The sequence below is a fragment of the Rhineura floridana genome, chromosome 1 (genome assembly GCF_030035675.1).
Source record: "Rhineura floridana isolate rRhiFlo1 chromosome 1, rRhiFlo1.hap2, whole genome shotgun sequence".
NCBI lineage: Eukaryota > Metazoa > Chordata > Lepidosauria > Squamata > Rhineuridae > Rhineura > Rhineura floridana.
Genome location: NC_084480.1, coordinates 148781952 through 148796991, shown reverse-complemented (window position 1 = coordinate 148796991; position 15040 = coordinate 148781952). Strand labels below are relative to the sequence as shown.

Here is a 15040-nt window from a genome sequence, read left to right as displayed (position 1 = left end):
ATGTATTAGATCAGAGGTTTGTAATACATGCTAATTATTTTGGAAAGAAGCTGAAAAGCTCTCGGCTTTTAGAGCTATTTAATGTAAAGGTAAATAACAAACATTGCTGAACAAACCTCCTTGAACAACAAAACATGGTTAGTTGACTGATTAGTGGCCACTTCTCAAGGTGCTTCGAGATGAAGGTTTGAGACTTAAAACTATGGATAAACATAAGAACATAAGAACATAAGAAGAGCCTGCTGGATCAGGCCAGTGGCCCATCTAGTCCAGCATCCTGTTCTCACAGTGGCCAACCAGGTGCCTGGGGGAAGCCCGCAAGCAGGACCCGAGTGCAAGAACACTCTCCCCTCCTGAGGCTTCCGGCAACTGGTTTTCAGAAGCATGCTGCCTCTGACTAGGGTGGCAGAGCACAGCCATCATGGCTAGTAGCCATTGATAGCCCTGTCCTCCATGAATTTGTCTATTCTTTTAAAGCCGTCCAAGCTGGTGGCCATTACTGCATCTTGTGGGAGCAAATTCCATAGTTTAACTATGCGCTGAGTAAAGAAGTACTTCCTTTTGTCTGTCCTGAATCTTCCAACATTCAGCTTCTTTGAATGTCCACGAGTTCTAGTATTATGAGAGAGGGAGAAGAACTTTTCTCTATCCACTTTCTCAATGCCATGCATAATTTTATACACTTCTATCATGTCTCCTCTGACCCGCCTTTTCTCTAAACTAACAAGCCCCAAATGCTGCAACCTTTCCTCGTAAGGGAGTCGCTCCATCCCCTTGATCATTCTGGTTGCCCTCTTCTGAACCTTTTCCAACTCTATAATATCCTTTTTGAGATGAGGTGACCAGAACTGTACACAGTATTCCAAATGCGGCCGCACCATAGATTTATACAACGGCATTATGATATCGGCTGTTTTATTTTCAATACCTTTCCTAATTATCGCTAGCATGGAATTTGCCTTTTTCACAGCTGCCGCACACTGGGTCGACATTTTCATCGTGCTGTCCACTACAACCCCAAGGTCTCTCTCCTGGTCGGTCATCGCCAGTTCAGACCCCATGAGCGTATATGTGAAATTAAGATTTTTTGCTCCAATATGCATAATTTTACACTTGTTTATATTGAATTGCATTTGCCATTTTTCTGCCCATTCACTCAGTTTGGAGAGGTCTTTTTGGAGCTCTTCGCAATCCCTTTTTGTTTTAACAACCCTGAACAATTTAGTGTCATCAGCAAACTTGGCCACTTCACTGCTCACTCCTAATTCTAGTTCATTAATGAACAAGTTGAAAAGTACAGGTCCCAATACCGATCCTTGAGGGACTCCACTTTCTACAGCCCTCCATTGGGAGAACTGTCCGTTTATTCCTACTCTCTGCTTTCTGCTTCTTAACCAATTCCTTATCCACAAGAGGACCTCTCCTCTTATTCCATGACTGCTAAGCTTCCTCAGAAGCCTTTGGTGAGGTACCTTGTCAAACGCTTTTTGAAAGTCTAAGTACACTATGTCCACTGGATCACCTCTATCTATATGCTTGTTGACACTCTCAAAGAATTCTAATAGGTTACTGAGACAGGACTTTCCCTTGCAGAAGCCATGCTGGCTCTGCTTCAGCAAGGCTTGTTCTTCTATGTGCTTAGTTAATCTAGCTTTAATAATACTTTCTACCAGTTTTCCAGGGACAGAAGTTAAGCTAACTGGCCTGTAATTTCCGGGATCCCCTCTGGATCCCTTTTTGAAGATTGGCGTTACATTTGCCACTTTCCAGTCCTCAGGCACGGAGGAGGACCCAAGGGACAAGTTACATATTTTAGTTAGCAGATCAGCAATTTCACCTTTGAGTTCTTTGAGAACTCTCGGGTGGATGCCATCCGGGCCCGGTGATTTGTCAGTTTTTATATTGTCCATTAAGCTTAGAACTTCCTCTCTCGTTACCACTATTTGTCTCAGTTCCTCAGAATCCCTTCCTGCAAATGTTAGTTCAGGTTCAAGGATCTGCCCTATATCTTCCACTGTGAAGACAGATGCAAAGAATTCATTTAGCTTCTCTGCAATCTCCTTATTGTTCTTTAGTACACCTTTGACTCCCTTATCATCCAAGGGTCCAATTGTCTCCCTAGATGGTCTCCTGCTTTGAATGTATTTATAGAATTTTTTGTTGTTGGTTTTTATGTTCTTAGCAATGTGCTCCTCAAATTCTTTTTTAGCATCCCTTATTGTCTTCTTGCATTTCTTTTGCCAGAGTTTGTGTTCTTTTTTATTTTCTTCATTTGGACAAGACTTCCATTTTTTGAAGGAAGACTTTTTGCCTCTAAGAGCTTCCTTGACTTTGCTCGTTAACCATGCTGGCATCTTCTTGGCCCTGGCGGTACCTTTTCTGGTCTGCGGTATGCACTCCAGTTGAGCTTCTAATATAGTGTTTTTAAACAACTTCCAAGCATTTTCGAGTGATGTGACGCTCTGGACTTTGTTTTTCAGCTTTCTTTTTACCAATCCCCTCATTTTTGTGAAGTTTCCTCTTTTGAAGTCAAATGTGACCGTGTTGGATTTTCTTGGCAATTGGCCAGTTACATGTATGTTTAATTTAATAGCACTGTGGTCACTGCTCCCAATCGGTTCAACAACACTTACATCTCGCACCAGGTCCCGGTCCCCACTGAGGATTAAGTCCAGGGTTGCCGTCCCTCTGGTCGGTTCCATGACCAACTGGTCTAGGGAATAGTCATTTAGAATATCTAGAAACTTTGCTTCTTTGTCATGACTGGAACACATATGCAGCCAGTCTATGTCCGGGTAGTTGAAGTCACCCATTACTACCACATTTCCTAGTTTGGATGCTTCCTCAATTTCATATCTCATCTCAAGGTCTCCCTGAGCATTTTGATCAGGGGGACGATAGATCGTTCCCAGTATTAAGTCCCTCCTGGGGCATGGTATCACCACCCACAACGATTCTGTGGAGGAGTCTGCCTCTTTTGGGGTTTCGAGCTTGCTGGATTCAATGCCTTCTTTCACGTATAGAGCGACTCCGCCACCAATACGTCCTTCCCTGTCCTTCCGATATAGTTTATATCCAGGGATAACCGTATCCCACTGGTTTTCTCCATTCCACCAGGTCTCCGTTATGCTCACTATATCAATGCTCTCCTCTAAGACCAAGCACTCCAGTTCTCCCATCTTGGTTCGCAGGCTCCTAGCATTAGCGTACAGGCACTTGTAAGCAGTGTCTCTCTTCAAGTGTCTTTGGCACTTGTGGTTAGGCCTGTGGTAATTTTGCTCTTCTGAATTTATATCCTGTGCCCCTGCTCTCACAATGCCTACTTCTAGGCCTACCCTTTTTAAAATTTCATCATTTCTTTGGTTTTTATCCCAGGGGGGAGGTTTATTCCGAACCAGACCTTTCTCAGCTCCTGTCGGGTTTCCCCCCTCAGTCAGTTTAAAAGCTGCTCTGCCACCTTTTTAATTTTAAGTGCCAGCAGTCTGGTTCCATTCTGGTTCAAGTGGAGCCCGTCCCTTTTGTACAGGCCCGGCTTGTCCCAAAAAGTTCCCCAGTGCCTAACAAATCCAAACCCTTCCACCCGACACCATCGTCTCATCCACGCATTGAGACTGCGAAGCTGGGCCTGTCTGGCTGGTCCTGCGTGTGGAACCGGTAGCATTTCAGAGAAAGCCACCTTGGAGGTCCTGGCTTTCAGCATCCTACCTAGCAACCTAAATTTTGCTTCCAGGACCTCACGGCTGCATTTCCCCATGTCGTTGGTGCCAACGTGCACCACGACCACTGACTCCTTCCCAGCACTGTCTACCAAACTATCTAAACGACGGGCGATATCCGCAACCTTCGCACCAGGCAGGCAAAACACCTTGCGGTCTACACGCCCATCACACACCCCACTGTCTATGTTCCTAATGATCGAATCACCCACTACAAGGATCCCTCCAGCCCCTGGAGATATATCCTCGGCACGATAGGATAGCTGCTCATCCCCCAAGGAATGGGTCCCTTCTAAGGGATCGTTTCCCTCTTCCTCAGCTGGATGCTCTCCTTCCCCGAGACCATCGTTGTCCATGATAGCAGGAGAGCTATCATCATTGGAGTGGGACACAGCTATAACGTCCCTGAAGGCCTCCTCCACACACCTCTCTGCCTCTCTCAGCTTTTCCAGGTCCGCCACCTTGGCCTCAAGGAAATGAAGTCGTTCCCGGAGAGCCAGGAGCTCATTGCACCGAGAGCACACCCACGACTTCTGTCCAACAGAATTGTTTGCTCAAAGTAATTGCATATACTCTCAAACATTATTCTGGATTCTCTAGCAAATGTCACAATTATTTTCATTGTTTTAAAAAGGATCTGGATCTCAATTTCTCTTTCTTAGCAACCACGTTTTGACCTGTACTAAAATCCTTCCTATTATTGTCACAAGGCCTTCATTCAATGGGGAGTATAGCTTGACACTGCGTCACCTGCTACTGCCCTTAGAACCTCATCCTGCTGGCATCCCAGACTCCTTAGAGAAAGGGGACTGAGGTACTTCAGGGCTTGCACCAGATCCTGTGATTCCTTATCCTTTGTGTCCTCTACCACAGCCTGCTTTAAAGCAACCAAATCATATGTGCTCCCTCAGTCAGGGCAACTTGCTGCTAAAGAAGCTTATCCTTGTCCACCTGGTGGTAACAAGCCGGCTTGCTCCAGGTAGCTAGGCCTGAGTGCCTCACACAGGGGCGATGTTTTTTTTGGCTTTCCGTCCAGAGGTGTCCCCACCTCCACTCATGGTAGTACTTGGGCTCTGTCCATAACTGCCCCCAGTCTAGTTAGGCTAGTATGATTTGTATCAGTTCTGTGTGCCCCCTTCTGCAGGGTATGGGGACTCTATACTCACCCACGGCTTGATAATAAGCCAAGAAACCCTTGTAAAAGATATTGGCACCATTTTCCTCATTGGAGAAGTCAGAGTGGAACAATAGCCGCATATGGTTCCCGGTGGACAAAAGCTCTTTGCCTCCAGGGTGGTTGCCAGTGGTTGAGCCCTGCTGGCCACAGTACCGGCCTAAGTCTTTCTTGTTGGCTGTGATCTGCCAGAGAGGAGGAGAAAGCATTAGGAACTGTGGAGTTTATTGCCTAAGAGCCCATGAACCTCACCATTCACTCCACCTGGACCCATGAGTCCCTTTGAGGAGGATGCCATGATGTAACAAATTGTTTTTGAAACTGGGGGAGAGGGCGATCTAAAAACCAGTTTGGGTTGCAGTTTGTTTGCCGGCTCTTTAAAGAAGGGGAAAAGGCAACGCTCCTACAGCGTGGGTCCTTGGATAAAGTAGATCTTTAGCTCAAAGAAGAGGAAGGGAGGGAGATAGAGATGAGGATAATCACAGAGCAGAAACTTGTGCTGCTAAGCCATGCAAAATGGAGGTTCAGCAATGGCAGTTGTTGGTGCCATATCAGTGGGACAATGGAGTCCAGGTTTTAGCCCAAATCTCAAAATTCGGACTAAAGCCTGGAGCAGATTACACTGCACCGACATGTAATCACCAACTGCCACTGACGTTCATCTGCTTCTTTGACCCTCTTTGATAGATGCAGCCAGCTGAAGGAGGATTGTTTTTATATACAAATGTATTTCTTTAGAGAACTAGAATTTTTCTAATATTTTCTATTATAAAAATTCCCTCATTTTCTCAGCTACAATCCTCTCATTCTCGCTTTGGTGCTGTCTCCTTGGAACTAGCCTCTCTGCCTGTATCCATAGTAACTGGTATGTTTTGACTCCAAAGATAAGATAAATGGAACAGAACTTGTACTGAACATCCCAGCTCTCCAAGGCCTGGGACAAAATAACATTGTAATGTAGATAGCTCATAGGTGAAATGTGCTTGTATTAGAATTACTGAGAAATTACCTGACGGGCTAGAAGTTAATGTAGACAGCGTAACCACTATGTAATCATGTAACAGCCATGTAATGCTCATGTATAATCCCTTGATTGAATATGCTAATGTCTTTGTTCTAAAATGTATACAAACCCTATGCAAGCAGTGCCACATTGCAGAGCTCCACCAAACATCATGAGAGACTGACCGTGCGCACGTAACCAATAAAGGCCTACTTTTGCTGCACGTCTGTGTCTTAAATTTCATCTATGACCCCTGGTCCAATGAATCCCAGAATTCCCCATCACAGTCCTATCGGGGTTCTAGCTATCTCTCCCCACTCTGCAGCACCCTAGCCTCTGTCCACACACCTTGACATAGTCGTACATGCAGGCCTCGGACGGTTCCAGATCAAACTGCCAGAAATTCAACTTCACTTTGAAGCCCTTTGGCACAGAAATGCCCCAAGTACTGATGTTGTTGTCTGGGTACGGTTTAGGGTAATTGGGGGACTTGATCTCTCCAAAAAGCTTCTTTGAGGTTGGCATGGAACAGACCGCTCCAAAGAGGAAAGCTCCCTGCAGGAGGAGGAGTGGGGGGAACCTGTAAACACAACATGCACAGATGAGAATAGAAGAATAACTTGGTGTGTGTGTGTTGAAATAGAAGCTTAGATGTTCAGAATGGCGAATTCTGTACCCAGTTCTGCACTTGTGTAGCAGAGATCACAGAATCATAACAGCCTTTCATGGGCTAGCTGTGGAATTGGGTCTTGAATCTTCCAGTGTAATTAAGGTTGTGCTGCGCAAACTGATTAGCTATTTTTCGAGAACAAAGGGAAATCAGTACCCATTAGATTTGAGGCTAGCTAGCCCTGGCCCTCCCCAGATGCTATTGGGCTCCAATTTTCATCACCCCTGCCCATTGACCATGCTGACTGCAGCTGATTGGAGTGGAGTCCAATGCCTCTGGAGGGCCACAGGTTAGCCACCCCTGATCTGCAAGGAACCACAAAAAAACTGGAACTGTAAGGGGGTATTCACATGTTACTATGTACCCAGGTAGAAGCCCCCTGTACCTGGGCACAGCTGCTCTTGAGAAAGAGTCTACAAATCACCATGTGGTACCCTGAAAAAAGACGTATTTTGTTCATGTGTGGATTCTCCCTGCATGCTGCAAGTGGAGCTGATCTGAGCAATTAGTTTTTCTCCCCGGGATAGCCTGAGGCTTTGTTCTGCTGCTGCCAATCAGAAATGAGCTCAAGGAAACATCAGTTGCTGGAATAAAGGTGAAATAGAGGCAAGGGCAAGAAAGAGGGAAGGGAGACCAGCCTGAAGCAATGAATGAGCTTGAGGAAAGGAAAGAGGCAAAAAACAGGTGGTGGTGGTGGTGGTGGTGGTGGTGGTGGTGGTGGTGGTGGTGGTGGGAAGCTTTGAAGGACTCACTACAATTTTTTTAAAAAGTCTACTCAGAAGTAGATGCATGAAGATCCTCCGTGGCGCATGAAGATCCTTCGTGGCACAGAGTGGTAAGCGGTGGTAACACAGCCAAAGCTCTGCTCTCGGCCGGAGTTCGATTCCAACGGAAGGAGGAAGTCGAATCTCCAGTAAAAGGGGTTGAGGTCCACTCAGCCTTCCATCCATCCGTGGTCGGTAAAATGAGTACCCGGGCATATGCTGGGGGGTAAAGAAAGGCCGGGGAAGGAACTGGCAATCCCACCCCATATATATGGTCTGCATAGTAAATGTTGCAAGATGTCACCCTAAGAGTTGGAAACGACTAGCACTACAAGTGTGGGGACACCTTTACCTTTTTACTGAGAAGTAAGTCTCGTTGAGTTCAGTACTTCTGTGTGCTGGCAATGATTGAGTTTGAGGGAAGGAAGGAGAAAAAAATGTGGGAGAGGGAAAGCTTTGGAGAATTCATATTTGAATTTTAAATAATAATAATAATAATAATAATAATAATAATAATATTTAATTTGTTTGTCGCCTATCTGGCAATTAGCCACTCTAGGCGACGTACATTAAAAGAGATAAAATACAATAACAGATTAATAACAATAGGTAAAATACTGGACAGTCATCAATACATATAAAAGCAATTATAATAACAACATACAATAAATGACAGAATCATGGTGATTTACCCAATGACCTCAAAGGCTTGCTGGAATAGCCACGTCTTCAGGGCCTTGCGGAATACATCTAGGGAAGGGATCTAGTAAAAAGGTCTACTCAGAAGTAAATCCCACTGAGTTCAGTGGGGCTTACTCCCAGGTAAGTGGAGTGGAGCTTCTTTGTGCTAGCAATGAGCTTGAAGGGAAGAAAGGTGGAAAAATGACTACTCAGAAGTAAATCACACTGAGTTCAGTGGGTCTTACTCCCAGGTAAATGGAGGTAAAATTGCAAGAGAGACTTGTCAGCAAACTAGAGCTAGGACTGAACTGTTTAAATTCTTGATTTTTTAAAAAAGAGTTTGTTTTACAAATTTAAATGGAGTTAAAGCCTCTTGTGGCTCAGACAAGTGGAAACTGCTATTTTGAGAGAAGGGCAGAAGAACGGAATAATCAAAAAGTTAGTGAAGAGAGAGAAGGCAGAGAGATTCTGAGGGCTCCCACTGTAATTCTAAAAATGTCTACTCAGAAGTAAGTCTCACTTAGTTCAATGGGGCTTACTCACAGGTAAGTGGAGTTAGGATTGCCTTAAAAAGCACAAGTTCTGTCAGAGAAGCTAGAGCTAGGGAAGGACTGTTTACATTGTTAATTTTTACAAAATTAATTGATTACAGTCATAGTACAATCCTAACCCCAAGCCTAGTCTAAAATTAGACCCCATTCAGTTTGGTGGGACTTAGTCCCAGGTAAGAAGGATTAGGATTCCAGCCCCGTAGAAGAAACAGTTGGGGGGGCAGAGAAAGGGAGGGGAGTTTGCCTCTGTGTCTGCTCACAAAACAGTCCTAGCCAATGTTTACTCAGAAGTGAGTCCCACTAGCTCAGTAGAATTTACTCCCAGGTAAGTGGGATTGGGATAGGATTGCAGCATCACTTTGAGGGGAATGTAGGAAGAGGTGAAAGAACAACAGGCCTCCTGCTTGACAACAGCGCCGCCTTCACGCAGGGCCCAGATCCCCGAGCCCGAGCTCTTGCAGCTGCCCTCTGACATAAACTAGCAGCAGCAGCAGCAGAAGCCCGGAGAGCAGCAGCTGAGCGAGCCCAAGGACATGGGGAGGAAGACAATATTGAACTGCTGCCCCCGTTAACACCACCTCCTCTTTCTTGGCAGTGTCGATGATGATAACGTTGTTTCTATTTAATTTAATTTTTGTATATTGTATTGCTTATATTGTATATTATTGTATTTTTATACCTGTGTTTATTTTTCTTGTAAGCCGCCTTGAGAGCCTTTGGTGAAAGGCGGGGTATAAATAAAATGTAATAATAATAATAATAATAATAATAATAATAATAATAATAATAATAATAATAATAATAATAATAATAATAATAATAAAAAGGTGGGGGGGACCCTAAGACTCTGAAGCAGAACTTGTGTGGCCCCTGTGGGCTCAAACAAGTGAAAATTGCTATCTTGAGAGAAGGTGGGAGAATGTACCAGTAATCTAGTAAAGAGGATGGGGAGAAAGACAGGAATCTGAAGTTACAGTGTACTTCCACTGAGTTTATTGGGGCTTACTCCTGAAGTGAAAGTGAGCATAGAATTACAGTCTTTAACTTCTAAATTCAATCCTTTCCTTGAAATACTAGGTGATTTATCAATAAATATTACAAAATTTATGTCTGTTAAATGTTCATTGTGTCATCATGTGACTCTTATTTCTTGTTACGAGTAGTACACCTACTCTTCAGGATAGTGGCACAAATAGATTCCAAAAAGTCTGCTTTAAACTTGCTCCAGACCCCATGGCATGTAATGAATAATAGCTGCAGTCACAACTGCAATAATAAAATAACTTAATGGCTAGGTAACGCATTGCTCAGAAATGATAAAAAGGTAAAGGTGTCCCCGCACTTATAGTGCGAGTCATTTCCGACTCTTAGGGTGACGTCTTGTGACGTTTACTAGGCAGACCGTATATATGGGGTGGGATTGCGAGTTCCATCCTCGGTCTTTCTTTACCCCCCAGCATATGCTGGGTACTCATTTTACCGACCACGGATGGATGGCTGAGTGGACCTCGACCCCTCTTACAGGCGATTCGACTTCCTCCGTCCATTGGAATCAAACTCCGGCCGTGAGCAGAGCTTCGGCTGCATTACTGCCACTTACCACTCTGCGCCACGGAGGATCCTATCAGAAATGATAGCTATCAATAAATAATAGAAACTTTGGTTAATAGTTATCCCTTGTATCTTAACAACATAATCCCAAGCATGTTTATCAAAAGTAACTTTCATAGTTCAATGGAGTTTACTCTCAAGTAATTGTGCATAGGATTGTAGCCTTAATCTTATTTAATGCTTATTTCCTTTACGTCTCAACTTTCCTGCAAAGAGCTCAGTGTGGCATATGTAGTCCTGCACCTCCCCAATATATCCTCAGAATAGCCCTATGAGGTAGTTTAGGCTGAGAAGGTGACTAGCCCAGAAGTCACCCAGTGAGTTTCATGGCTGAAGGAGGGTTTGAATCCAGGTCCCCCAGGCCCTAGCCCAGTACTCTTATCACGACACCACACTGGCTTTTGTAGAACTTGTACACTACAATACCTCTATAATTCCAATATACATTACCCACTATACTTCTCTTCCTCGGTCTTTTAAAACCTATTGAAATCAATGGTAAGGTAAATTCTGTTGTGTGCTTTCTATTTCCTCCTAAAGGTCAAGAAAGAGAAATGTAGCCAAGACTCTACCAATAATTTGATGACAGAGGTCAGCAGTGATACATGGGGGGGGGAGGCAGAATGGCAGTGGCACAGAGATGGCAAGGTTGGGGGTACTTTGGTGGAATGCAGCACAAGCCTGCAGGTGTGTGCCCACCTGCTGCAGGATGGTGGTGTCACCAGCCCTGAACTTGCAGGCACCTTGCCCCATCCCCATTCAGTGAGTGGCAATGCTGCCATTACTGAAAGAGCACTGCTGCTGCAGACTCTGGGATCTACTCTGTGTTTTACTAGAACCTCAAGAACCATCAACTACAGCCAGCTGCAAAAGACATACGTCTATTATGAAAGAACATGGCGTCTCTGAGAAGTTGCTGAGCATAGGGTTATCAGAACTGAGATGAGCTCACAGTCTGTCCACACATAGATTCATTCTTACTTTCCACAAGCATTCTTAATTTCAGTTGTCAAATTTCCAAACGGGTATGTGTCCTTTTGTTGCTATTGTTAAACAACTGGAAGCCAGAAGCTCTTGCCAATTGACTACAAATTTCCTAGGGATCTACCAATAGATTACAGTCTATCTTCTGGCCATCCCTGCACGAAATCATTTGTATGGGCACAGGACTACCTTGCAGGGTTGTTGTAGCATGGTTCAAAGGAGTGCTTGCAAGAATGAAACTACAATAGCAGAGGTAAGACTCTTCAAAACATTGCCAAAGAAGGCATTCTCAAAAAAGCAATGTCACTTTTCTACTGTGTATCCAGAAATTGAGAAGAAAAAAATTGTGGATTTGCTCATCTCTGCAGGTCTTACTTCTATGTCAAATGTCATGCATCAAAATTACACACACCTGATGGTCAAACGCATGATAATGGCTGCCTCCATTAGAAACTGCTGTCAGACGTAGCTGCATCACATGGTTTTATGGTAACACAAACCTGCCTTGTAGGGTTGTAATATTTTATTTATTTATTATTTGATTTATACCCTGCCCTTCCAGCAGGAGCCCAGGGTGGCAAATACTCTAGATCAGGATGGTTAGACTTCAGGTTTTTGGTATTGATTTTATTATTATTATTATTATTATTACAAAAACCCAAGATCCAACAACCAGAGCAAGCCACAAAATATATGCATTTAAAGTTAAATCATTCTTAGCCCAGGAATTTGTTTTGAGTTCCAAAACTGAACTGAGCTCACAGTATTCCCCCCTTTCTTCTTTTCAGCAGTATAATGGTGGGGTGGTCATTTTCTTGTTTTCATTGTGAGACAGGAGTCTGAAATCCTCACTGATCTTCTGCGAGTCATCCTGAGATACACCAATACATTTTGATCTACTTTCTGTCCACCCTGCATTTAAAGTGCTATCCAAAAGCTAAACATTAGGACATAGATCAGTGGTTCCCAACCTGGGGGCCGCAAAGTAATCCAGAGGGGGCCGCAAACAGTAAAGAAATTAATAATTTTTTTAAAAAGTCTTCACTGCCTGGTAGGGTTGCCAGGTTCAGGGCCTGAGACTGATCCTGTATCTTTAGGAGAAGAGAAAGTCAGCCAAGTGAAAGTGTTCTTGCAACCCTGTAATGGGAAAAACCACAAGGTGGAATTCTGCCTTGCCCCTGCACAACTTTTAAAGATAAAGAAAACCTCTTGGTTGCCAGGCCCAGCCTCCAAGAGGTCTTCTGCATCTTTAAAAGTTGTACAGGGGGAAGGGAGAATTCCACCTTGTGGTTTTTCCCATTACAACGTTGCAAGAACACCTGCACTTGGCTGACTTGCTCTTCTCCTAAAGATACAGGATCAGGATCAGGCCCTGAACCTGGCAACCCTATCCCTGGACACTGCTCTCCACTGCCGCTGCATATGACACCCCCTCCTTGCTCCAAACGAGAGGGAAGGACTTTTGCTGAAGTGCTAGATAATATTTCAGGTGCACCAAAGGCAGGCATCTGCCTATAAAATATATAGCAGACATCAAAGGAGGCTGAGGGTGGAGCTGCCAGAAAGAAAAGGGAATTACTATCACTGACTCCCATCTCCTCACACTGTCCCTGCTGATGCCCTTATTCAGAACAAGAGGCAGGGGCGTCACTACCGGGGTGCGGAGGGTGTGGACCGCAGCCGGGTGACACCCTGAGGGGGGTGACACCCTGAGCTGCCCCGCCCCATGCCGTTGCCCCACGCCATTGCCCCACGCCAACTCCTCCTTGGCGACAGGCGGGCGAGACCAAAAGCAGGTGCCAGCTCGCTGGCGGTGAAGCCGGGACAGACCTCCCACCGCCAGCCTGGAGCGCGTGGTGAGTGTGTGTGTGCGCGGGTGCACGCACGCGCACAAGACCAACCACCCCCGTCCACGCACCTGGGAGGGCGCGCGCCAGAGGTCCGCACCCCCCCGCACTCCCGCTAGTGACGCCGCTGACAAGAGGGCCTTTGTGAAGCAAAAGAAGCAAGGTTGCAAGGAAAGGCTGCTTTCCCCCTTCCTTCCTTCATTCCCTGAAGGGAGGGGGTCACGAAATTTTTGATTGTATAAAGGGGTCCCATACGCATAAAGGTTGGAAACCACTGACATAGATTATAAAAAGAGATACTGATGATCACTTTTTGATACTGAGCTGCAAAAATTTCCACTGAAAAACCATAAAAACCACAGCGCAGAGCTTTCCCAAATATCAGGAAAGGCTTTCCAGGGGACAGAGTATGTTACAGTGGGAGCAGCAGGCTGGAAAGCCCAATTAATAAACAATTTCCCCACATTTATATTTTGAGTGTAGTTTTGTGTATTAAAATGCATGATGTCCTCAAGAAAGAATCAGGTGTACCATGTTGGAAGAATCATTTCAGTTCATACTCTTTTAAGCAGCTTGTTTTTGTTGCAGCCCCCTCCTCCTCAAAATATTTTCATATATAAATATTCAATATATTTAGGTCTGCACTTTCACGGATTTATCTGAGTAAGTCCTATTGACCTCTATAGGACTGTATAGACATGTATAGGATTGTTTCATGAAAGCCTACATCAAAAACCATACATTAATAACAGGCAGTGAAAAATGCAATATTTTAATAGCTATAATTATGATAGTTACAGGCTGGTATTTTCTTTTAAATAGTTAGTGTTTTGATTTTAAAAACGTAAGAATCTGCAGGAAAAATGAAAAGAGTAAAACTACATTCCAGTTTCTGCCAAAACTCTTTCTATTGAATGTACCCTTGATGGGAAACAGTTTCAGGAAGTATAACAGACCCAGCATGCCTTGCCTTGTTGCCAGTAAAAGGGAATTGCTTCAATGGCGCATTTAATAAATGTAATTGAAGCCATTTTCTTTCCCTGGCAGCAAATGTGTATATAACAGAGACTGTACACTCGTTGAATGTTACATGTGAATAACTGTACAAGCGTACAGCCCAGCTACTCGTGTACCTAGGTACATAGACTGTACACTTGTTGAATGTTACATGTGAATAACTGTAGAAGTGTACAGCCCGACTACTTCTGTACCCAGGTACACAGACTGTACACTCGTTGACTGTAATGTGTGAACAGGGCCTATATGTTACACTCCCCTTAAGCTAAATGCTGCTCTATAATAACTTCCTAGAGTGCTTCCAGATGGGGATTAATATTGCGGGCCATTCAGATATTGCAAATGGGTTACTAGGAACAGGGTTTCTTTTTAATTTTACCTAACTGAAATTTTCCTAGAATTAAAGAGCAGAGGGAATATAGGTTGGTATTTTGATGGGAACAAAGTTGTGTGAACATTGCAAAAAAAAATTGCATGCATTAAGAGCCCCCATCCCACAAAAAACCCCGAGAGGCCACTCTTTGATTCATATATCCATGTCATTTGATAATGGAGACACTGACTGTAATATGATTATTGGATATGGATTTAAACCCAGCCTTTGTCAGATCAAAGCTAACCCTTTTGTGATCTTTGCCCATGCCACCCTCTCCCTTTCCCGTGCAATCAACACTCACATGTTCGTAGGCTTGACTTAATCTCTTGCTCCCTCCAGCTCTTGTGGTCCGTGCTTGGGAGTTGCAAACAGATTTCAATAAACTCTTAAACTTGTTAGCTCTGTGATTCAGTGAAGTTGGGAGGACAGACCATGCTGAGAGGGAGGGAAGAGAGAAAGAGATGGTTTCTAAAGTCAGTTGAGCAACAGGGATGGTTTCCCTTAAGTTGTACTTAGCTGCCCCCTGCTGTCCCCATATATGTGGAGCGGGGATCAAGGTTTTGGAATCAAGATTCCAAAAGGGCAACTGTGTTGGTCACAAACAACACACAACAACAACAATAACAACCTCTGTTGTGCCTTAAAT

The 15040-nt window shown here is 44.3% G+C and overlaps 1 protein-coding gene across 2 annotated transcripts in view; it reads right to left on the bottom strand.

Annotated features, from left to right (window-relative positions):
- Positions 1-15040, bottom strand: part of C1R (complement C1r) — a 28252-nt gene extending 13212 nt beyond the window's left edge. Inside the window, exons 1-4 of one of the 2 annotated variants that reach the window (XM_061636677.1) lie at positions 15023-15040; positions 14696-14829; positions 6242-6473; positions 4883-5075 (exon numbers count right to left, since the gene is read on the bottom strand). In XM_061636677.1, the coding sequence (XP_061492661.1) occupies positions 4883-5075; positions 6242-6473; positions 14696-14697 (427 nt within the window). In that variant the 5' untranslated portion in view covers positions 14698-14829; positions 15023-15040. Of the gene's footprint in view, positions 1-4882; positions 5076-6241; positions 6474-14695; positions 14872-15022 lie in introns of those variants that run through there. The other variant, XM_061636667.1, reaches the window with a different exon arrangement.